The 25,572-nt window shown below is 41.9% G+C and overlaps 1 protein-coding gene across 1 annotated transcript; it reads right to left on the bottom strand.

The window, feature by feature from the left end:
• Window positions 1-1,849: 1,849 nt before the first annotated feature.
• On the bottom strand, window positions 1,850-24,972 carry LOC133140137 (chondroitin sulfate N-acetylgalactosaminyltransferase 1-like). The gene is made up of 8 exons (XM_061259747.1): window positions 24,795-24,972; window positions 17,910-19,422; window positions 14,668-14,884; window positions 11,782-11,883; window positions 8,563-8,741; window positions 8,102-8,196; window positions 7,589-7,670; window positions 1,850-5,699 (listed from the first exon to the last, which is right to left on the bottom strand). The coding sequence occupies exons 2-8, from the start codon at window positions 18,535-18,537 to the stop codon at window positions 5,410-5,412; spliced, it is 1,593 nt and encodes a 530-aa protein (XP_061115731.1). The 5' UTR covers window positions 18,538-19,422; window positions 24,795-24,972; the 3' UTR covers window positions 1,850-5,409.
• Window positions 24,973-25,572: the final 600 nt, after the last annotated feature.

The raw sequence follows: 25,572 nt of genomic DNA, 5'->3' as shown, positions 1-25,572 counted from the left end.
ACAAGTGGTTGGCCAAGTGGTTTGTGGCATCAAAAAAAACTTTTATTGGTGTTACTCCAGGCATATTCTATGAAATTTGATTACAGTTATAGAACATGAAGGGGCAGTATGGGGGCGGTATGGGGCAGTATGGGGGTGGTATCGGGCAGTATGGGGGCAGTATGGGGCGGTATGGGGGCGGTATGGGGCTGTTATGGGGGTGGTATAGGGGCAGTATGGGGCAGTATGGGGGCAGTATGGGGGCAGTATGGGGCAGTATGGGGCGGTATGAGGCAGTATGGGGGCGGTATGGGGCGGTATGGGGCGGTATGGGGGCGGTATGGGGGTGGTATAGGGGCAGTATGGGGGCGGTATGAGGCAGTATGGGGGCAGTATGGGGGCGGTATGGGGCAGTATGGGGGAGGCCTGTAGCATAGTGGTTAAGGTACATGACTGGGACCCGCAAAGTCAGTGGTTTGATCCCCGGTCCAGCTGTTGGGCCCTTGAGCATGGCCCTCAACCCTGCATTGCTCCAGGGGAGGATTGTTCCCTGCTTAGTCTGATCAACTGTATATCGCTCTGGATAAGAGTGTCTGCCAAATGCCATTAATGTAATGTAATGTATTCCTGTCTCTAGCCAAATGCAAGCAGACATGCTGACCCAGAAGAAGTGGGTTAGATAATGGATGGATGTATATTTATAGTAGTATATTGTATTCCTTTAAATGTTTTGGAATTTAAGCCAGAAATAGTACTGTCATTGAAACACATTTGCTTTTCTATTAAAAAAAAGTCCAACCCAAACAGAAATGTTTAATGTCACTGAAAAGGTCTTTAAAAGTATTTAAATAGAATTAAATTAATTTTAATTGTTTACTTGCAATGTATTTTCATTTCACCATAATTACATAAACCTCTGACACTGTTGGATAAGAATTCCCTTTATGATGTGAACATTTGCTTTCCTGTATTATTTATGAATAACAAAATACTATAAAACTGCAGGAACATTCACTGACAGTATTTTAACAGTTGTGTGCACATACAAAGTTAAACAATTTGCTATTGTCAAATTACTCAGAACTATTGTATATATAATAGTTATCCCCAGTGGCGTCTCGTGAGCTCAGAATTGGTGGAGCGCAAAACTTTCCTTTAAAATAATCATTGAAACATTTTCATTCAATTATCTTGATTAACAAATTTTTCAATGATGGGGTTAATCAATCAACCACTAAGTAGCCTTGTCAACGCTTATCAAAAAAGATGCATCACTCTGTTATCTACCCCGTTAGCTTTCAGAATGACCAGCAATACCAGTTTACAATCTACGCATTGCAGATAATTTCCACCCAGTCGATTTTCCGAGAGTGAGTGCGGACAGCGGAGAAAAAAATGTGTCGGTACTGAGTATTTTGTGAATTAATCGTTGCATTGATAGCCTACTCAAGGGAAATCAGGGAAAGTCTCTAAATTATATTCCTCATTCAACACGATGTGATGAAGCCGCGCGTTCATTCCCGATTGAAAAGTCCGATCATCGACACATTTGTTAATCAAGGTAAATTAAAGAAAACAGTTTGAGATCAATGATTGGTCTAAAGGAAAGTTTTGCGCCCCACAAATTCTGAGCTCAGGAGCCGCCACTGGTTATCCATTTGTTATCACCTAGCTAATCCTGTATTGATATTTACATTAAATAAGCAAAGTTCATACAAAATTATCAATTCAACTGATTCTATGTGAAGGGAAAGTAACTTGTCTGTAAATTAAAAAACACAAACAAATGCAAAATGCATTGATCTGTCAAAGCTATGTCAAATATGAGGAACATGAATACCAAAATGTGAATAAAGTCACTGAGTATGTATAATTTTAAATACAACACCAGGCATTTATTTGACAAAAATGCATTGTGTTATCCTCTATGCATAATGAATGATAGTACTGAATCAATGTATTAAATAACAAAAAAAAAAAGACAAATACATTACATTAATGGCATTTGGCAGACACTCTTATCCAGAGCAACATACAGTTGATTAGACTAAGCAGGAGACAATCCTCCCCTGGAGCAATGCAGGGTTAAGGGCCTTGCTCAAGGGCCCAATGGCTGTGCAGATCTTATAATGTCTTATAATGGCTACACCGGGATTCAAACCACCGACCTTGCGGGTCCCAGTCATTTACCTCAGCCACTATGCTACAGGCCACCTCAAATATTCAACACTGTCAATCTAGCAGTACACTCCTAAGGCCTGGTCATACAATACATGTACAGCAACATAGATAATTATCTTCATTTCTTTAGGTTGAATGAATTTTCCCAAATATAATCCAAAATGAACAGCATCACTCCAGCTGTTCTAATGAGGAGCAGACAGACCTTCATGTATTTCAACTTTATTCAGACATGTGGAAAGCAGAAAGCGGCAAGTAATCAAACCCCCAGCTGCCCGGTGGGGTTTGTATACCGTATGGTTGGAAAAGCAGTCTCTCCGTCTCTCTCGTAGAATGCGTAAGCGTTCAAGATCACATAACACGAGAAACACGATAACGCTTATGCATTCAACGGCGCCATCTGCTGGTGCAATGTGGAATACTTTCTTGGAATGCCAAAGTCGCATTATACATTCGGGAACTTCCACTAGGTGTCCTATCTTCTTCTTCTTCATTCCGATTCAAGTAATGTCTGTATCCCATTTGCTTGCTTACAGTGCACACTGGGATTTATTTTATTTCTCATGATAATTCCCCATATAATATATAACAAACACAAATACATTGTCAGATCAGACGTCATTCATTTCAATGAAACATTTAAAGCATTAATACCAACTATAATTGCTTTATACTTCATTCATTATCCCAACCCACTCACAGGGGGGCTGGACCCTATCCCAGCATACATTGGGCGAAAGGCAGGAATACACCCTGGACTGGTCGCCAGTCCATCGCAGGGCACACACACCATTCACTCACACACTCACACTCACACTCACACTCACACTCACACTCACACTCACACTCATACCCACGGGCAATTTAGACTCTCCAATCAGCCTAACCTGCATGTCTTTGGACTGTGGGAGGAAACCGGAGTACCCGGAGGAAACCCACGCAAACTCTGCACAGAGAGGCCCCGGCCGACAGGGATTCGAACCCAGGACCTCCTTGCTGTGAGGCAGCAGTGCTACCCACTGCACTATCCGTGCCACCTGCTTTATACTTATATTGTTTAATTGAAAAATGATTGTCAGACAGTTAATTACAAGGCAGTTCTTTTTAAATACCTTAAAGTCTTCTTGTAGATAGATTTGTACCTCTATCATGGACATGGTAATGATGACTACTGTCATCTCATGTTCAGGGTCAAGATTCGTGGTAAGCTTTAGCTACCATTCTCTTCCATTCGCTATTTTCTCTTGTAACAAAACCTTTTATCAACCTTTTACCTTTTACTGTTCTCGTATTACATCCTAAATGAACATTTTATAGGAACAGAATGGGAATTAACAGGTCCTAATTAGAATTGTATGTTTACAATTATCCAAATTATCATTGTAAACATACAGGTCCTAATTATCATTGTTCAGTCGCATCATCTCATTGCTCATTCAAATTTTAATCAGAGTGCTGTGGAAAATACACTTTAACATAATTATAATTATTCTATGAGATATTACAATGGTGTAACAAGGATTAACTATACTTACAATGTCAAAGAAGACAGAACAATAAACCATATATTTAGATACATATCTTTGATGTACTTAAATGTACATTCACTCTGCTGTGCTCTCAGTATACATCTGTTCCACAGTCTAAACTGATATCACTATGCGTTTAATAAATATTAGTATCAATGGAAAAGTGCTATTCCAGCTTACTTCAGGATCAATTTTTGTGGGAAACCTGTAAATGGTTGCTGATTGTAACTAGCTAGTTTGTAATATAGTTTATAAATGTCTGAATTTGCCGTTCCATTTCCCAGACTGCTTCCTTCTGCTCATTTCATGGGGCCATATTAGCACACTTATCTGGGGGAGTTATCATCAGTCAATTACCTGGCTTTTATCACACCCAGGAAGATTAGACTGGAATTTCCAGTGCAAATGACACTTAAGAATGGCTGAATGAGACTGATTTCCACGCCCCTCAAAATGGAGGGATCCAATTCATAAAGCTCTTATGTACATATAGACATATTTTTAAAGACATCTGTACAGTTACAGTTAAATGCACCGAGGTCTTGGCTCTGCTGGGAACGGCAGCATCGGAGTGCGAGGGATGTGTTCATCAGGAGAGACGGGGATCAATAAGTCTCAGCAAATATGCTTCAACAAGACCGCGCCCTTCTTCAAGGTACACAAGGCCTGGCTACCCAGCGACCCTCACGTCCATTTGTCGCTCATCCACTCCTGTCGTCTCATCTCCTTCCCTGGTGTAAAAATCCAGCTATGACCAGTGTCAAATGACCAGCTACCAGCTGTTTCCAAACCTAGCTTGAGCTAGGCAGAGTTCTCTGCCTAATTCAACCCCACTGTCCGTGCACTCGTATCTTCTCCTCTGCCCAGCTCTGTGGCCCCCCAGGACCAGGAAGCAGACCCTGTGGCCCCACCAGGACCAGGAAGCAGGCCCTGTGGCCCCACCAGGACCAGGAAGCAGACCCTGTAGCCCCACCAGGACCAGGAGTGAAGATCACTGTAATACACTGGGCCTCATGCAAGAACTACTTGTACAAACAGATTTGTTCTTAAATCCCTTGTACAATAATATGGTCCACCATATTATTATGTTTTGCCAAAAATACTATGACCTGCAGTCTCCCCAATCAGGTACCGACTACCGAGCCGGCCCCCTGCCTTTCCTGCCCCACTCCTGTCAGGACCTGGTGCCGTTACCCCGGTCCCTGCCCCTCTCCTGTCAGGACCTGGTGCCATTACCCCGGTCCCTGCCCCGCTCCTGTCAGTACCTGGTGCCATTGGCCCGGTCCCTGCCCCTCTCCTGTCAGGACCTGGTGCCGTTGGCCCGGTCCCTGCCCCTCTCCTGTCAGCACCTGGTGCCCTTACCCCGGTCCCTGCCCCTCTCCTGTCAGGACCTGGTGCCCTTACCCCAGTCCCTGCCCCTCTCCTGTCAGGATCTGGTGCCCTTACCCCAGTCCCTGCCCCTCTCCTGTCAGGACCTGGTGCCATTACCCCGGTCCCTGCCCCTCTCCTGTCAGGATCTGGTGCCCTTACCCCAGTCCCTGCCCCTCTCCTGTCAGGACCTGGTGCCATTACCCCGGTCCCTGCCCCTCTCCTGTCAGGACCGGGTGCCGTTGGCCCGGTCCCTGCCCCCCTCCTGTCAGGACCTGGTGCCGTTGGCCCGGTCCCTGCCCCTCTCCTGTCAGGACCTGGTGCCGTTGGCCCGGTCCCTGCCCCCCTCCTGTCAGGACCTGGTGCTGTTGGCCCGGCGCACCTGCCTGCGCAGGTAGGCCTGGATCTCCCGGCGGAAGAAGAGTAATCCCAGCTGCCCGTGGGAGGCCTCGTTCATGGCCTTGGACTCCATGCACATGCGGTACTGCTCCAGCGGCAGCTGGTCGGAGCAGCTCTTCTGGTGCCACAGGTGGAACAGGCCGCGGGACGGGGCACGCACCACCAGCAGGCCGCTGTGCAGGTACTTCCTGTAGAGGTGCACGTCCTCCCCGCCCCAGCCTTTGATCGACATGTCGAACCCGCCTGAGAAACAAGAGGCATGGCCGACGATGAGAGACGTTTTTCAGGCAAAATAGTTACGCTCAAGGCCAAGGGGCTGTAAACCAGGGCGACTCAACTTCAGGTCCTGGGGGGCGACATTGGCTCAGGAAGTAAGAGCAGTCATTTGACAGTCGGAGGGTCGGCGGTTCGATCCCTCCCTGGGTGTGTCGAAGTGTCCCTGAGCAAGACACCTAGCCCCCAAATGCTCCCAATTGGCTGGTTGGTGCCTTGCATGGCAGCCAATCGCTGTTGGTGTGTGAATGGGTGAATGAGAAGCATCAATTGTACAGCGCTTTGGATAAAGGCACGATATAAATGCCAGCCATTTACCATTTATTTGCTCTAAATGTGCACTACACTACATACATTTATATGGCCTTTATCCAAAGCACTGTACAATTGATGCTTCTCATTCACCCATTCATACCCACACTCACACACCAACGGCAATTGGCACCATGAAAGGCACCAACCAGCTCGTCAGGGTTAGGCGTCTTGCTCAGGGACACTTCGACACACCCAGGGCGGGATCAAACTAGCCGCCCTCCGACTGCTCTTACCGCCTGAACTAATGTCGCCAGCACTCATTATTTTACCTGGTTCAGGTCATTAGTGAAATCAGGTGGTGTAGTGCCAGGCTGGGGCAGACACTGCAGCCCCCAGCACCTGGAGTTGAGCAGCTGAGATGTAAACCATGACTAACGAAACCTGACTTATACGTATATCACTACTAACCTACTTTCTCCCAGTAATGCTGATAAATGTAAAAATTATTATTATTTTTTTTTACATATATATGCATAAAATATGCATGTACACATACATTAAGTCTTTGCCTTTGAATATCTACACTGCAAAACATGAATAATTCATCCAAGTTAGAATGGATTTACATTTCAACATGACAAATTGTCGCTGAATCACTTATGTCTGCATTGGAAGATCATATTTTCCTGGGTGATAAGAACAGTGTGTGCGAAAGGGCTTTAATATTTTGTTTTGTAAAAGAGGGCTTCATTTTGGCCTTGCTATTTTTCATACTGTGCAGTTCTCCATCCATACCCAAGAACTGAATTGTGAATCCAGGAGACCTGTTTCTTCTGTTTGTCTGATGCCCCCACAAATTCCTGTCTCCTCATAAATTCTCCACATTCCACAAAACTTTTTGCTTTCTTGCTGCCGAAACCTGTTTGTTGAATGTCATTTCTTTCAGTGATAAACACCTGTGAGTGTTATCATTCATCCACAACAGGCGACTACAAAGTTATGTAACTATAATTTTCTGTATCAATACTGCAAGAATTCTGACACATTTTGTGACTAACAATAAGAAAGGCCCACACTGAATTGCAGGTTTTTAACAATAATCACTGTAATTTATTCCACCAACATATACGCTGTCTACTCTGTATTCCATACTAATGAGGCCTTGAAACAGGTATGCTAAATATAGGACAGTAGTCAAGATGTCACTGTAAAACCACATGGTTCTTAAAATAACTATCTTAAGCATTGTTAGATTGCACTTTGTTCCAGTGAATCATATTAATTCAGTGAGTCATATTATGTTCTGTATGAACCTACACATCTTTTCCAATGCGCAAATGTCAGAATCTTTTCCCAAGTATAAAGGTATTACTCAATACCTTATTTTTTAAATATAGTCCTATTTAGTCTGTATGTCGCTCTGGTTGGTGCACAATCTTCAAAAAAAAAATTCATTCTTAAATTATGAGAATAAAGAATATACTGCAATATATAATATTCTTTGTGATATTACATTTACCATTAGCATTCAAATATGCAGGACTACCACTATCACATAGAGACTATATTTGTCACTTAGTTTTTTTTAGAGATGTCACAATTACCAATATTGATAAAATCCGATCGATACTGACAAGTCATTCCAAAACCAAAATCTCTCCAAAATCCAGTGTCCTTATCAATCACCTGTGGGGAGAAATGTACGGTCATTTAAAAAAGTTTGATTTGCAAAAAATTTATTTTCCTAAAATAAAATACACTGTTAATATTAAACACAGAAACCTATTGCATATGCTTACTGCCTACTGCAAGATGAAAGCTATTTTCCTTTTACAACATTTGCTCTTTAACTTCAAGTTTCAATAAACTAAATATATTATGATAGTTATGTGTAATGTGTCCTTAAATAAAATATGTAGGGTCAAGTTTAAATGGCCCAGTGGCAAGATTCTAATGGGCTCAAATGTATATTTATTATACAACAATGCACTGTAACGTTTTATGTTTTATAATTTAAAAAAATGAAATCCAGCCAATTTGTTTCCCTATCCTAATAAATAAATTGCATTAAATGCTTAATAAATCATGACATACATCGAAATATAAATAATACTTACCAGCTGTTGTTGTAAAGGTGGAATGGCTTTATGGTTGCCATAAACCAGACTTGGATTATACTGGCTGAAGAGAACTGGGTAGAACACTTTTTTACCTACGAGCAGAAACAATACTTCAGAAATCAACCCCCCCAATGTCACCAGTTTCAAAAGAAACATCAAGAGCTTACAGGAAATTATCCTTCAGTTTAGCAGACAAGGGAAGTGCTTGTTGTACCTGTAACATATTGACACTTGGAAGAAAAAATCACTTAAGGACTTTTAAAAATGTCGTCAAGAGAAATTCAAGGATAAACACGGTTATGTTATGACACTTCAAAACATGAATCACCCTTTTCCGAGACGACAGAATAGAAAGAACTAATTAAAATGCTTTTATTTGTCAAAAGTTAAGAATAAACTATTCATTCATCCGAGCCAATATCTGATTCATATTTAGCGGAGCTTCTCGTGATCCTCACCGGGTTGCGAATTCAGCCGGCAGGAGTTGAGGAACTCGGCGGAGAAGTAGATGTCCACGTCACAGAAGAAGAGGAGGACATTGCCTCGCTTCCAGGTCCGCGCCCCCACATCCAGTCCCCGCCCGCGGGAAAACTCCTCGTTCAGCTGGACCAGGGTGAAGTTTCTGAAGTTCATCTCTCTGTGCAAAAAATAAAAAACTGGGTCTTAACAGTAGCACCGTCCACTTCCTTCTTTTAAATTATTTTCCGGAAGGATTCAGCACACTCGGCTCAGAGTTTCAGTTACATTTACTGAAATGTATAAATGCTGAATTAAAACTAAATCACATAATCCCATGGACATCCCATAAAAGAACAAGATTTATACAGTTTATAGAGGATTCATGCAATGTTCATTCATCGTTTTTTTTCCACTGGCAACGTTGCTATCATTTCCTTCACAGGATATGTTTTACAGGGTACAGCAAAAGTCAGGCAGTGCTGGCACTTACTGTTACAAAAGGCAAAAACATTGTTGTTCATGTCAACTATCCCCATGCCTCTTGCGATAACAAACACATTTGTTTAAAATGCTCCTTACAAAGACCACATATCATTTTATCATATCATAGGACAAAACAAGTCTTTTTGTTTTGATTTCACTGGCTATATTAGCCCTGCATACTATGCACTTCAAATCACTCTACTTACTGTCATTGCACAATATTTTTTGCAAATTGGAATTATTTATTGACTGCATCAACAATTTCCATATGTACAGGATCTTGTAGTTTAAAGTCTTTAGTATCTCATGTTTATGTATAGTTCAGTTACTTTATACAGGTTATTTTTTATTGCATGTATTGCTAATTTTTTTAATTGTGTGTCATATTAAGCTATTGGCTGCCTAGAGTTCCTCCAGGATCAATAAAGTAACTATCTATCTGTCTAAACTTGAATCCACCCAGCTTTATAAATCCAGAACATTTTTGGCTTTCTGCACTTGGAAAGTGTTCCTCCTAAATACAGCACAATTAGGGAGTTTTTAGCTTTGTCGTGTTTACCGTGGGTGTTCAGAAATGGCCCAGTGTTACAGGCATTTTGGCTTGTCTTCTAAATATAAAAATTAATGTTGAGATATTTGTGTATTCAATGCATGTGCAAGTCTGAGTGTGAGGTGTGTGTAAGGTGCGTGATGTTTGTGTGTATGTGTGTGTCACATACAGCAAAACTACATATTTTTTCATGCCATTAATAAGCAGGTCTTATTGTTTGTTCAGTATTCAGTATAACTCATGTATATATACGGGTATATCTTCCATAGATTACAAAAAATCTACAAGCATACAATACCATCATTCAAAACCTGGCACAGGAGAAAAAAATACTCTAGTGATGTTGCGTGCGTGGGTGGGGCATTCGCCATATCCTAAGCCTGATTAAGGAATGTGTTAGTCAAAGCTGTCAGACTATTTCCCCCCAGGTAGACTGAAAGCATAATAAGAATATCAACAAAAAAAAGGGCCAGTTTCATTTTCAAACCCTACTTTTCCACCTCAGCATTCATTAATTAGCCACACTACGCATGCAGTTAATTGTCCTGCAATAAAACTGTAGATAAATGGTTTCTCTACAATGATCCCAAGACCTTCTCCCTGAAGGATTAATTTGCAATGAAAGATATCCCATTAAGTAATGCACACTCATTCTGTGTGCCCAAGCGATTGCGACCTCAACACGCCTGTACAACCCGTAACTCACTTTGGGAATTAGCAAACAACCTTAAATTATTGGCTGCGTATCTCCTATTCAGCATTTTGTTTGATATGAATAACTGCAACCCGTTAAGATAGATCAGACAAAATATATTGATGAGAAGGAAGTACTGGATAAAATAGCTTTCTCGTTGATGCCTTTAGTTTTTCCTCAATACTGTGTGTGCGTGTGTGTGTTCCTGTGTGCGTGCGTGTGTTGTGTGTTGTGTGTCCATGTGTTTGTGTATGTATGTGCACGCATGTATGTGCATGCATGTTTGTACGCGTGTGTGCATGTGTGTATGTATGTGCATGTGTCTCTGTGTGTGTGTGTTCCTGTGTGCGTGCGCGTGTCGTGTGTCCATGTGTTTGTATGTATGTGCACACATTTATGTGCATGCATGTTACTATACGTGTGCTTGTCTGTATGTATGTGCATTCATTTGTGTGTGTGTGTGTGTCTGTGTGTATGTACGTGCAAGTGTGTGTTTGTGTGTGTGTGCCTATGTGTATGTACGTGCATGTGTGTGTGTGTGTGTGTGTGTGTGTGCCTATGTGTGCAATATGTTAGAGGCAGTGAGAACAACTTCCTATGAGAGCTCATCTTTCCATTTCCTCCATGCCTGGCTAGACATCTGAGATCCAGGCAGGCAGAGCAGAGGGCAGGCCTGTATCTGACAAGGACAGAGCAGCTCTGTCCCTCCTGCGGGCATGGCGTATGCATCCTCTGAAAAACCCGCAATCTATTGATATTCTGAGCACAGTCAGTGCAGACCAGAGATCTGTCATTTGTTATGTGGACAGAGGTCAATTGGTCTTCCCAGTCAGTATAACGTTAATCATCAAACGAACGGATTGTGTGAGATAAATGCATTACAATGCAGTAGGTGAATCTGTTCTGATTTATTCAGATGTCTTTGGCTAGGGGGGATATTTGGCTATGCCGATAAAAATGATTTATTTCACGGTGTTACTGATTCAAACAAAATTATGCAGAGAATAATTACGGGGTAAGATATTTACAAGAAATGTAATTATATCCATGCGACTACCATCCATTGTAACGCAAAAAAATATTTACCAATTCTGTGACTACACTGTAATCTTTTGTCCGTAGAAAGAACTAAATAAACCCACTAGCAGACATTAATTTTCCACATCAGTACAACTTGTTTATGTGCGGATTTTGCACTAATGGATGCCTTCACAAAACACACAAGTCAGTTTTGATATTAATCACATAATTGGTTGTGGTGGTTTAGCAGTTTTAAATCTTGTAACTGATTTACTGTCAAACTAATTCAGTTTATTCACAATGTAACTTTCTGATCCTCTCCCTGATTATGAGACAAACATCTGATTCACAGGTTATAGTCCAAAGAACGAAACCATGCAAAACCTTTGACTCTTTGAGCACCCTCTCTGGGTCCTGTGTCTTTTAAAGTCCTGAATGGGAAATGCACCTGAGAATAAAGGTTCCACTTACTTTGATGTTTTCTTGAGTATCCCTTTCACTTCCGTAATCTGGTCCTTCCCAAAGTACACCACGGTGAGGTGTACTCTACCATCCTGCCGAATGCAGACTTCTCTGAAACGATAAGAGCGGACTACATGTACAGTACCCAGACAATTTCCCAGAAATCCTTTTTTCTCAGTGCTGTCTCCTTCCAGCCAATCAACCAATTATAATGGCTTCCTTTACAGTACATTACAAATATACATATTACTGGTATTTGGCAGACACTCTTATCCAGAGCGTTGGACAACAAAGCGGATATCCATAACCAGGAACAAGTGTGCTGATATCTCTAGAGCAGCAATCATCAAATCTGGTCCTCAAATCCAAAACTGGCCTGATTGGACAGACTGTATTCAAACTTGACTCCCAGGTAAAGGGAGGGTGGAAAACCAGCAGTTCTCAAACCTTGAGGACCAAGAAGTGATGCTCCATGCCCTAGATATAAGAACTTACAATAGAAGTAGAAAAGAGTTTTAATAAAAAGCTGAGCACAACTGGTTTCCACTCCCTTCAATGTGCTCAACCCAGACAGTATAAAGTGAAAGAATGCATTACACAGATCAATGCACAGAGACAGAATTAGATATACCTATAAGCAATTGAGTGGAAAGTTTTGGACCTGTTTCAAAGTGTCACATAATGGCTATGTATGTTTCAACATCACCAACAGTGCACTGAGGGTCTGTTGCAAGTTATACCATGCAACTTCCCCATTACTTTCTGAAATTTCCTTCCTGTCTTATCTGCCTTAACTCTTCGGACAAGTACACTCCACAATCGTGAATGTTGGGTTTAGATAAGAGCTTTCAGATATAAATATTTGAAGCCCTTCAGTTACATCAGGGTAAGTGTAAGCAATGCTCTCAATCAATTATGACACTGTTAAAAAAATATATATGTTTAATGGCATTGTCTGAATTGGATTTTGTATATTTTTAAAAATCCAAAAAGCACAGGCCAATAGAGCAATGCTTTGATCCTGAATAAACAACTCTATCTTCGAAAAAATCCCATATGCACTTTCTGTTACAGTTGATTAATTGACTGTATGGGCTACTATAGGCAGAATATGATGATTCAATTTGAGAAACTGATGACTGTATGTCTGAAGCTACTCTGCAACCACTGACAGAATGAGTCCAAACACTAAGGGAATGCATAGTGTAAAGACTAGAGTCATGTTATTTTGCAAAAAACAGTTTTGCTGCCTAACATCACTGTGCAAACAGTCTGTGGTTCAACAAGATTAATGAAATATTCCGTTTATCAAAGCCTCTTTCTTCTTCAAACGGCTTAAGATCTTCCCTCCACAGATTTGCGTGAATAAGACCCTATCTCGGATGTGAAAATTGAGAAGAAAATGAGTGTTATTTTCATCCACTGAAAATGGTGAGAAGCTAATGAACCTTGCATGTAGACATCTGTACCCGGGTCACATGTTTTTGTATTGGAGGCCAAAGAAAATGTGGGTTCAAGAAGTGAAACGGCTTACACGTTTTCTCTGAGGTACAGCACATAGAATGCAAAGTAGAGGTGGAGACAATAGGATTATGGGAGAAGCAAATTCTCCTTTCCAAATGGCTTCCAGGAAGAGAGACGCAGCACTGGGGAGTCAGCAGAGGCATGTGGATATTGATTTTCTGCGCCTGGAAGGAAAAATGGGAGCAGCTGACAGATGCCAAGGCATGGGCAACCTGTCTGACTAAGTAGGAGCAATTACCCCACACTGAACTGCATTCCTTTGTAAAAATGCACTAGTCCCATTTCCCTTCCAAACCAAAACCTTACGTGCACAAACATTCGAGATATGCACTGAAAATGTCGACACAAGTGATATGGCCTTCATTCGTCTATTGTGAAGACTGGGAGAACGCAGGCGTTCTGCGACTGAATAGTGTGTCGTCTTAAAAATGATGCGGTGACAGCCGCCCACTGTGAAATAGCTATTCGTATTCCTTCACGGTAGACTGCTGCATTGTGACATTGCATCTGTCGGTTATTCTGCGGCATTGCAGAGCTTCTCCCTTGACATTCGCCCCCACTGTTCTGTTGCAATTGAGTTCAGGACTGTAATGCAAAAGGCAATTCTCCTCTTTAGCAGAATCATAAATATTGGATGTCTACTGTAAAAGCTTGCTGAGATACTACAGTACTTAGGAGTCATAGTGCATCCCATGTAATACTGCAGGTCTACTAATTGCAGGATGAGTTCATACACAGTGGGCTCCAGAATTATTGGCACCCTAAATAAAAATGGAGAAAAAAGGCTGCATATAATAAACAACTTGGATAATAATCTATATTTTATGTTCAAACATATGGGAAAACTATATACTTTTATTTCAAAACATTTACTCTGATCTTTCACAGGTTTCTATTTAGTAGTCTAATCTTTACTGAAAACCACAGGTGCCATAACTATTGGCACCCATCACAATTATTGTTGATAAAATCAAAAACGATAGAAAAATACAGTTGAAAGAAACTATACTATGTCATTCCATCACTTCCTGTTTCACTAGAGTATAAGAAATGAAGGTAACAAATCCCTTGGTCACATCAGCATGGAAAAAACTAAATAATTGTCAAGTTAAAAGACACAGATGGTAATTGACCATCTCAAGTCAGGTAATGGGTACAAAAAAATACATAAACAGTGAAACATACCACTTAGCACTGTAAGGGCAATAATAAAAAAAGGTGTAAAACATATGGAATGGTTGCAAACTTTCCAAGAAGAGGATGCAAGTTATCCCCACGGCCAGCAAGGAAGATGGTGAGGGAGGCTATAAACCAAAGGATCACAGTTTAAGAATGACAGTTTTACCGATGCTACACAAGCGTGTATCTTACCTGAAGTTAACCATGAAGTGTCTGAACTTTTCCACACGTTTAGACAGGGGCACGACGATGTTGATGATCATATTGTCCGTACGCACTCGCTCGCTTGTCACCTTCATCGGAGGTCCAAACGGACGGAAGAACACTAGCCTTCTGAACTCACGGCTCTGGTCGCCCTTGAAAGTCAGCTCGTACAGAGTCCCCTTGTCTCTCTCCGTCCGTGAAATACCTACCAATAAAGGAATCGATCAAGTCAGGGTGAGGCATATGTTTGAAGACAAGACGACGGTCATCAGTATTTCTTTACCAATATACATCCTTAAATTGATCGGAAAATAGCGATTCTGCACACTGAAAATCAAAAAGGCTAAGAAAAACACATCTAGTGACAATCTATTGACAATCTACGTTTGTCCACTGTTTTTCTCTCCGGCCAGAATGTAAGGGTTCCATATTCAGCGATTCCATGCTGAATGATACATCAACCTACTACGAATACTTCCACAAACTCTAGAGGTAACCTTCCTTGCAGAAATTATGTTTCCTCGAACTACTATGCAAAATGTCATTGTTTCACACATCCTTTGAATAACAAGGTTTACAGAATTAAACAACTGATAACATGTAATCAACTCATGTGATCCAGTATTTGTTCTCTACTTTATGTAGGTAAATCATCCTTTATGAACCAGAGTGAAAGAAAGTGTAGTATTTAAATACCTGAGATACTGTACATGCAACCTCCTGCAGTGAAATCCATAGATTTCAGGGCTTTGTACAGAAAGGTTACATTGAATTTGAATCAGTATTTGTGAGTCACTAAAGCCTCTACAAGCCTTCATAAATAAATACAATTCATTTAAATGAAGCAGTCATACATAAATGCTTTTTCGTAAAAATATTACACATTTTACAAGGTACATCAGTACCACTGATTATGATGTACTGGGTTTAAAGCAAATATCTTTTGTTGGAGTAAAAAGAGGATTTGTTTGAGATTTAAATGAAATGGTTTTTTTTTAACTTTATTTTTTTACAGGTATGTGGAAATAGGTATAAAAGCATGCTGTGTTGGTAGGAATTGCAAAGTAAATATCATGTTTGCAGGGCCATAATATTTTTGTTTCTTTTATAAGGTATGGCTATTAGACATCACAACTCCCTATACATGATTTATCATGTATGCACAATGTTTCTCCTGACAGAAATACGCGGTCTCCACCTTCGTAGGAATCTGAGGTCAACTCAGACAGTCTATTAGGATTGCATTCATTTGGAAGGAGACACTTTATCTAAATAACGAACAGCTGTGCTTATGCTAGATAGGCCAGGAGAGCTGGTCTGTGAAGGGAGTTCAAGGCAACTTCTGCTCTCAGTCATTTAATTAGCCCACTTATTTATTTAATCTGACATATTTGCAGAAGTAATACAGCTGCAGTCTGCATTCTTCATGAAAACATTTTCTACAGTACTGAACTGAGGCATACAGCTGTTTACAAAATTAAGCTAGAATAATTGGTGGATGCCCAGATGTATTAGTTAAATGTATTTGATTGATTTATAATTGGTTGTGATGAAGAAAATGATGTGTAACAGCGCAATGCAATCATGCAGATACGCGTTCACATGAACCATCAGAATGTGGAAAAAAATGTGATCTGAGTGACTTTGACCGTGGAGGGATAGTTGGTGCCAGACAGAAACTGCTGATCTCCTGGGATTTTCTCACACAACAGTCTCTAGAGTTTACAGAGAATGGTGCAAAAAACTAAAAACATGAGCAGCAGTTCTTCAGGCAGAAACTCGTTTTGCCAGACTGGTTGAAGCTGACAGGAAGGTGACAGTAACGCAAATAACCACACATTACAACCAAGGTATGCAGAAGAGCATCTCTGAACACAGAACGCTAAAGGCTACAGCAGCAGAAAACTTGAAATTTACCTAAAAAAGTGTTCACTGAGTGTACAATCCCTAATGATGACAGATTTAGTCTTATCAACTGATAAGTTAATTAGGTTCTCATCAACTTATGTCGGAATCAGAATCTTTATTTAATAGGTCAGAGGACTTTTCAATTGATTTTTGCCTCACAAACAAATCGATGCTTCTGGACGCTTGCTTCTGAAGATGTATGACTAACCTTTCAAACTGTACAGTAGCTTGAGAATGAGGAAAAGCTGAGACGCTTCAAAATCAATACCTCCGATTCCATATCAAGCCCGGGCACCCTTCACGGAAGTAATGCATGCAGATTTATTTGCTCTGTCGCTCTCCTGCTCAAAATATATGTCCTCAATTTTGGTATGTGGTCAGTACGCGGCAGCTTCTCGGAGGAGTCATAAAGACAAAATAGGAATTATATTTCACACCTTAATGTATCTTTGGAGTACAGCAGTAATTTTACGGTGTAAGAAAACAGTGGCGCTGAGCGTACACATTACGTCCATATCAGATGATTCATGTATTCCTGCACAGAGGCAGATTAGCTGAGAGGTAGGTTAGGTGCCTACAGGGTACAATACATGATAAAGATAAACCCATAAAGTCTGGAATCTCTGGCAATTGCAAAGGAACATTTTGGTGGTTATTTCAGGACAAAACTTGGCAGAGTTCAAATAATGGGAGTTGCCTTCTATAGCAGCAGTCAGAAACAAGTACTGTCCTGAAAGATAATTTGCATGACCCTATAAATCATCTTATTTTATTAAGACAGTGTGTGTATGTCACGATGCACACAGAAATTCTTGTTTGATATCTTTGATATCCTACATTGGTTTCAGTGACAGTATCTCCTTCTAGTCTGCCCCCCCCCAAAGGTTGTCAGTGTTGAAATAATGAAGTAATAACCTCAATTCCCTCTTCAAATAATACATTCACATTTTGTTTTATTGTGTTGTGCGATTATCCGGAATCTTCTTCCCACTGTTACTACAGCCATTAAGTACTTTGGTTGAATTAGAAGGAACTGTGAAGCATATCTCGATTTTTGCCATTGGTGAGTAATTTCAGCAATGAGTGTACAGCATTTGAGACAGTTTACTTTACTGTAATTAACCTTGCTTTAATGAAATGTTTTAATCCATGCCAGACGTGCTACAAAAAAGTTTTCACTGCATTTTTTCAGGAGTTTTAGTCATAATTATACTTACCAAATTAAGTAAATAAATTAAGTTATTAAGAGAAAAACCTGCTCATAGAATTCATCGTAATTCAATAACTATAAATGTATCAGTTCCATCGATCGCCTGACTGACCTTCGATGAAGTCGCTGGGCGAATAGTCGCGGCGGTGGTTAGGGCTGTCTCTTTCCCAGGGCGCGTTCAGGGCCTGCAGAGCGGTCTCGATGACGTCGGTCAGCTCGTCTCGATGGTCCTTGCGGGCGGGCTTTTCTTCCGGGTGCCTGGTAAGCCCGGTCTCCAGCTGGTAGACCTTCTGCAGCGTGAAAGTCTGGAAGGGCACCAGCGAGTACTCGTTGAGGACCCTGGCCCCCGTGTGGACCTCGGCGCGGGCCAGCTGGTTCTGGAGGAACTCCTGCAGGTCGCCCGCCCCGTTCGGGGCCTCGACGGGGGGCGTCCCTGCCGCCTGCTCCCGGGACCTCCTCAGGTTCTCCAGCTGTTGGCCGCGCTGCTCCAGGGCCTCCTTCAGCTGGGAGATCTGCTTCTCCAGGCTGCTGATGTAGTGCCGGTGGTGCTCCTCCCTCTCCTGCAGGAGGGCCTGGTAGCCCTCCTTATCCGTGGGGACGTGGACTCCGGGTGGGAGGGACAGCCTCTCGGCAGAAGGTGGGCTGCAGGCGAACACGTAGAGCAGGGACAGGGAGGAGCACACCGCCACCAGGAGCGTCCCCACGCGGACCGCTAAGCCCAGAGCCCCCCTCCGCAGCATGGTACACCCTCAGAGTTACATCAGAGGCCCCTCGCTCTCAGCAGATTGAGGTTTAGCCGATACTCATTTCACTCAGGCCGTGTGAGGTCCGTTGAAAATAGAAGAATTGAACGGATTTTAATTCTTCCGTTATGACTGTCCATCCCAAGAAACAGTATCAGTCGCAAGTGACTGGGGCAGCCTCAGGCTCAGCATCGCCACTCAGGTACCTGTATTTATAGCCTGGTCGTCCTGGTGGAAGTCTCTAGAAGACTAGTTTCCGTGTTGTCTGATGAATGAAAATCCCCTGCTCCTTTCATTGAGGTTTAGCCGTACTGGCAATGCTCCTAGCTTTCAAATGTGCTATTTATCTATCTTTTTATGTTCACACCTCCATTTTATAAAAACACATTCTCTTCACAGAAGGTTGGGCACGTGTAAGTATATACATTTGGCAAACCATGGCCTAATGCGACATCACCATTCTTAGACCTATCACTGCATCTCTGTGTCATGTTTCATAATGGGGTTTTGCTGACTCATTGTGTCATTCTTAAATCTATTACTGTGTCTTTGTGTCATGTTTCTTGATGACAGATTTGTGTACCCATTAAGATTACTCCATTTATCAACATGAAAACTTGTATCAAATATTTTAAATTGAAACATATCTTCATGTATTTCAGTTAGAATGTGAAATTCAAGTATGATTATAAAAAATAAATTAAACCTCTAAAGTACTACATATTTAAACATACAGGTTGTCGTCTGTTCAGTTGTTCACACTCCAGTAACATATGGCCCAATTAATATTTGCCAATGTATTTAGATCCAAACGTAAAAATTACATTTTGTTTTCTTGGAATTGTTGAGTTGTGGCATTGTTTCTTCAGTCTTGAAAAATGTCTACAATGAGAGCAAAAAATTTTGTTCATTATTTTAATAGGACACAGGCAGGAAAAGCACAAGATAAATGTAAGTGGAAGAAAAGCATTAAGTTTAACTGACTGATCAAACATCATCAGGTTTTATGTACAACCATCTACTATATCCCCATAAAGAAGACACTTTATGGCCTAGACATATTATCCCAAATGCTGATAAAACCATGCCTCATTCTAAAGGTGTATAACCTGAGCAAAGCTTAAATAGTGAGGAAGAATTAATTGCGTTTATTACAGTGTATTAGGACCCTGGTGGAAACTAGCTGCCTGTACTTGTGATTTGTAAAGAAAGTTTCTGATGGTTTGTATGAAAACCTTGCAACTAACTTTTCTTTCAAAGACTTTCTTTGTTAGCATAAAAAAACATTGTACTAATATTGAGATGGTAATCAGGACATTAGTTTTCATCCTATTGAAAGACTACTGTTACTTGGCAACAGAAAAATACCCCATGAACAAAATGAATGTGTATTAGAGAGAGAAAGAGAGAAAAAAGAGAGTGGGAGAAAGAGAGAGTGGGAGAAAGAGAGAAGGGTGGGGAGAGCATGTGTGTGTATGTATATTTAAGTATATAATATATCCAGTATACAGATACTGTATATAGTTTTTGTTTGTTTGTTTATGTGTGCAATTGTGCGCGCATGTGCGCGCATGAGAGTGTGTGTGTTAGCGTGTGTGTTAGCGTGTGTTAGTGTGTGTGTGTGGGTCAGTGGAGGCTCTCTACTGACTCACAATTAGTCCCTTTATTGACCTGGCAGAGGCTGGCTTTAATGAAAGGGTTAGTTATGTTACCAGTGAATGCAAAACTATCCTGACAGGCTGGCTAAATCTGGGCATCGTGAAAAGGCTGCTTATGCTCAATATGGATTCATCTCAATTGACTCTTCATGCTCAGAGGTTTGGCAGAGACATATAAGAAGACCTTGCTTTCACCCATTTTGTATTATCAAGAACTGTATTGCACACTGGCCAATTTTACAAGATGCATCCTTAATTCTCCTTAATTTGAGAATTAAGCTAGACTGAGTTCACAAAACCGTGGCGAAACCATAGAAGAATGTGCTGGAAAAAATGCTTATACATTCACAGTTAAAGTAATAGACAATTGTTACCATGTTATCTGTAACATACTTTGTCTTAAGATGATCAGAAATAGTCCTGCGGTGTTGCTGATTTAATTACTAAGTGCATACGGTGCTGCAAAACCAGACTCCCTGGCATGGATGCTGTATAAAGTATGGCTTTTGATTAGGCCATTTCTTTACATTGACGCATCAGATGTAGAGGTTTCGTAGACAAGCACGCATCTGAAATCTAAAATTAACATACTGTTCCATGACAGTATGCTTAAGTTCATGCACACCCTTAAAACAAGTCAGACATGAATTTCTTCTCCGTGTATTTTAGGTATGCTTCAGAATGTTCTAGGCTGTACAAACACAGCCCAGCGTCATGGCTACAGAGATGGAAGCTCCTGCAGGGAGCCTTAATGACAAAATGGATACCCTACTGCTTGAGGTCAGGGGGTTAACCATTCCCTCCTGACTGCACACACATACACAAAGGCTGTAGTTACAGGTAGGGAAGCATCCGCGCCTGTAGCAGATTCATTGAAAGCCTTCCACAGCCGTAACAACCGAGGGTAGGCTAAGCTGCATATCGACTACATTCTAAATTATGTTTGTTTCCCCCCCCCCCATCTGCTCTGTGGTTTTTCAAAGTTTCGAGACGTCGGGTGAGTTCGGCAGCACTGCGGGGGAGCGTGGTGGTGAGATCGACTCCTTCATGGGAATCACCAGGGCCGTTTGCTGTGGAACTGACAAATTAACATGGAGGAGATATGCGGCCTGAACAAAGCTCAGCTGCTCAGATCTGAAGGGATCAGATCAGCCTTCGATGTGTCTGTGGCAGGTTGCGGGGGAAAGAGGAAAGGGGGCTAGGTATGGATCAGTGTATATTGGAATAACCTTGGGGGTTTACTGTATCAATGAACACATCTGATCTGGAGATACAGACTCCACAGTACGTACTGTAACGTGCTCCAGTTCCTAAAACAACATCTGAGGTGTTCTAGAGATTTATTTATAATTATACTCCAATTTCACAATGTGCAATATGCACAATAGCCCATCGGCTCAGTCACAGAACATGCTTGTTATGGAATGTTATTGTTGAACTTGATCTGTTTTTAACTGAAGAGCATGAAGAGAATAGATGATGGGAAACATCTAGAAACATCTGTCAACTGTATATGGAATGCTTCAAGCTACCCTACCCACAAGACAGCCTCGACAAGCCCCTCTACATATATGACAACCTCTGACTGGAGAGGCACAGTGGATATGACACAGAAGAACAAGTCAACTCCTTCCAGACATATTTCAGACATATTTCGCGGGAGGATGACAACTGGAATGTAATAACATTTTCAGTCTCTGGACCTAGTCAGTTTGAAGACATTTGAAGAAGAAATATTTGAGATGAAGACCCTGGTTTTTCTTTTCTCCGTCAGTGAAATTTTCTCGAGTTCTCAAACACTTCTGAAAAACCATGTAGCGTCCTTGAATACAACCAATCACGTAATGTTTGTGAAGCAGCTGTGAAAAAAGTTTCTTAATAGAGAAACGCAAATGACATCCGACCCACATTTGAGGAACAAGAATGCTTAGCCTTGTAGAGAGAGCTGACAGTGTTGTGGCCCAAGCTTCTACCCTCGTTGTTTTGACACCAATATCACAATACCCAGTTAGTGAGAAGAGTATGATGAAACACTTATGGTGTTCATTTTAGGATGTCATTTGACTGTTCTCACCAATACCTGGCTGGAAAAACTGCTCATTTATAACTGGTAAAGGATCAGGGACCAGTGAAACATTCTGCCCCCAATAAGGCAGGATAATAAGCCAGGCTCAATTATTTTTGGCACAAATATGAACCTTGATTCGCTGTTAAATCTAGTAATGTCTATCAAACGATGTGCCTCAGGCTGTACAAACCATAGAGACAGTACGCAATACAGTTAGTAACAATAAAGGGAGATGTATTTAAGCTTTCAAAAGTTAGCCGCGCAACTAGCCCAATCAGCAAACAAAGAGCAAATTAATCACTATGACGATTGCACAATCCCACAGAGACAACCATAACTAAAACCAAAGAACGCACGCTTTACATTGTGCCTTTCAAGAGTTGCATCACTGTCTGCCTGTGATTTCTGATGTTCTTCCACTGTTGTTTTTAAAATTATTTATTTTTTTACTTCTGTGCATCACGTCTTCGTAACATTGCATCAGTGTTTTCCATTGCATAAGGCATGATTGACTGAAGTGGCTGAACCTCCTCGAGCTTGCAACGAGGACTGTTAGTTTTTCGATGACCCTGAAAACCCAGGGAGGGTTGTGTTAACTCCCCCCCCACTAACGGTGAGGTTGCAGGCAGGGAGTGGAAACCGCTGGCCAGCGTTGCGCTGTGAGGAAGGAGGCCGGGAACATGAGCCAAGCTTCTCAGCAGGAAACTGGTGAATATTTAATGCAGGAGAGGACCTGGGGTGGTATGGCCTCGGACTTTGCTATGAGGTCGAGCCGCATCTGGCGACCATCTCCAGCCCCGGTAAGAGACCCTGGATAGCTGACTGCTCATTGGCTGTTGCTTTTGAAATAACATGAGAATGAATATACACTCACTGGTCACTTTGAAATGATTGTTGGTGCCAGAAAGGGTGGTTTGAGTATCTCAGAAACTGCTGATCTCCTGGGATTTTCACGCACAACAGTCTCTGGCAGAGAATGGTGCGAAAAACAAAAAACATCAGCTGTTCTGCAGGCAAAAATACTGTTACATAGAGTAATGAGAGAGGCAGAAGAGAAGAGCCAGACTGGTGGAAGCCGACAGGAAGGTGACAGTAACGAAAATAACCACACATTACAATAGTGGTATGCAGAAGAGCAGCTCTGAACACACAACGTCAAGTAGATAGGCTACAGCAGCAGACTTAATAAATGTAAAAAAAATAAGTCTAATAAATGCCCAATAAAGTGCTCACTGGTGTATGTTAAGACTGCGATGTATGCCTTTGCTAAAAACACGGGCAAGTAACAGCTGTTTGTACAGGGAATATGACATTAGAGTACAATGGAGTTGTTTGGTGGAACTTTGAGTATAGTTCACAGTTACAGCCAATAAGGGCAGCATTAGATTGATTGTGTAAGGGCACTCAGGTATTTCGACTTGTTCTTCCTGTTCAACTGCAGCGATGTGGTAAGATAACCACAGTCAAAACTGTACAAAGAACAAAAAACATCCCATCCCATCTGAGGTTCCCACTTTTGTGCCTCACCAGACCAGTAGTCTTCCCATTTCTCACATTGCAGTAGCTGACTGTGTCCGAGAGTTTGGTTCGTATAAAGCAAATGGGTGTGTTTGTGAATGAATGAAGATGTGTGTGTGTGTTTGTGAATGAATGAGGATGTGTACTTCTCTGTATGTGTGTGAGAGGAGCTCTTTGTGTATGTGGGCTTGTGTGTGTGTTCGGTGTGTGTGTGTATGTGTGTCTGTGTGTGTGAGAGGTCAGTGGAGGAGTGCCCTGGCATCACCGAACGGGCCCCTGTGAAAGCCCTGCTTTCAGAATGCTTCAGTTACAGCCTGCCGTCAAGCTGCCAGTTCAGAGCACACTGCCAGCAGTCTGGAGATCCTCTGGGAGTGGTAATGCCATCCGTGTTTCATCCCAGGAATTATACCCAGCGCTTTTCTGCAGTATCATTACTGAACATCCTTTTATGATTTCAAATGCTGGAACACATCTGTGCCCTGCTTCTGCACAGTTACTGCAAAACCCCTTATTATTATTTTTAGACCTGGTACCCAGAGCACAGGGCTTTGAAGAGTGCTGCCATAACTCGAATATTAGATTTTCAATATCTACATGATACTTTTAAATCTAATTTTGACTAGTATCTCAGCTGAGTTTTTTCAGCTGATATTCTCAGATATAGAATAGAATGAAAGTCCTTTTCTTCTGCCCCGGTTGTAAAATAATAAGTTGCAATTTCTCTCCCACACGTACTTCCTTACCATTCTAATTAGTATTCTGAAAAGTGAAACTATTATCCCTGGCAGATTTTTTTTTTTATCTCTTTTCCGAGACAATTTTTTTGTCACACAGTTTCACAACACTGTTTTTCATACCTGACATGCAATCACTTGTGTTCACGTACACACACACGCGCAAATACACACGCGCAAACACACACACACACACCACAAGTGGGTACCTGTGTGACCACAACAAAAACCCTCGGTCGCCACAACATTTCGGTCCCCACAAGGCGGTGAACTTACCCGCTGTAGCCTATTCCCAAGCAGTCCTATGCACAGCCTGAGAGAGAGGCACCATCATTTCCCACAGCTCTTGTGCTTCTCCTCTTTCTGCGCTCGTTCTCATCGAGTGGAGCGCAGTGTGGGCCGTCCCACACTCAAAGCCCAGCCGGGTGTCCATTAAAGTGTGTCAGCGAGTGAGTGAGTGTGTGAGTGTGAGTGGGCAGGGCTGCCTCAGTTCTCACTGTAACCAGAGCTCCTGGTCCGCCCACCGGCTGCTCGGCTCCTCCCCCCCCCAGGCCACTACTAAAGGTTCAGCTCCTACCTGAGGCGGTCCTCTGCGAACCTCCCTCTTTCGCTTTCTCTCTTTTCCCCTCTTTCTCAAGAAATCCCAGGCGCCTTTCAGGCGAAATCCCAATATATATTTGACACAGCGACTTTGATTTTTTCCGATGTATTTTTAGCAGCGTTCTCACTTCGAGCCTTAGATACAAGCTTTTTTCATTGAACCCACACTATCCCTGCCTACACTGAATGAGGTTTAGAATTCTAGAATGTTCTTAAGAGTGCATTCAGGTCCGTACCCTTCAGAGGGAGGGTCAAGGAGAAGTGAACAGGAAAATGTGCCTTTTCCTCGACACTGGAAAAGTTCTGATGGACACATCCCCATCAATGAAAGCCAGCCATTCAACCTTGATCATCTCAGAAATTGGATAGAAGCAATCAAAGTACAAGAAGTGTGCCATTAATTTGCGTTAGGTGTTAAAAATACACTGCAACATATTTTGTAAGTATCGCTCGA

The sequence above is a fragment of the Conger conger genome, chromosome 11 (genome assembly GCF_963514075.1).
Source record: "Conger conger chromosome 11, fConCon1.1, whole genome shotgun sequence".
NCBI lineage: Eukaryota > Metazoa > Chordata > Actinopteri > Anguilliformes > Congridae > Conger > Conger conger.
The sequence above is the reverse complement of the archived record's forward strand: the minus strand, read 5'-3'. Positions and strand labels throughout refer to the sequence as shown.

What these genes read in the sequence shown, in the direction of transcription:
- LOC133140137 (XM_061259747.1), bottom strand. Translation starts at nt 18,537, where the DNA reads ATGCTGCGGAGGGGGGCTCTGGGCTTAGCGGTCCGCGTGGGGACGCTC. An exon ending in ATACTCAAGAAAACATCAAA is followed by an intron (nt 8,742 to 11,781) that starts GTAAGTGGAACC and finishes TTTTTTGCACAG; the next exon opens with AGAGATGAACTTCAGAAACT. An exon ending in CACCTTTACAACAACAGCTG is followed by an intron (nt 7,671 to 8,101) that starts GTAAGTATTATT and finishes TTCTCCCCACAG; the next exon opens with GTGATTGATAAGGACACTGG.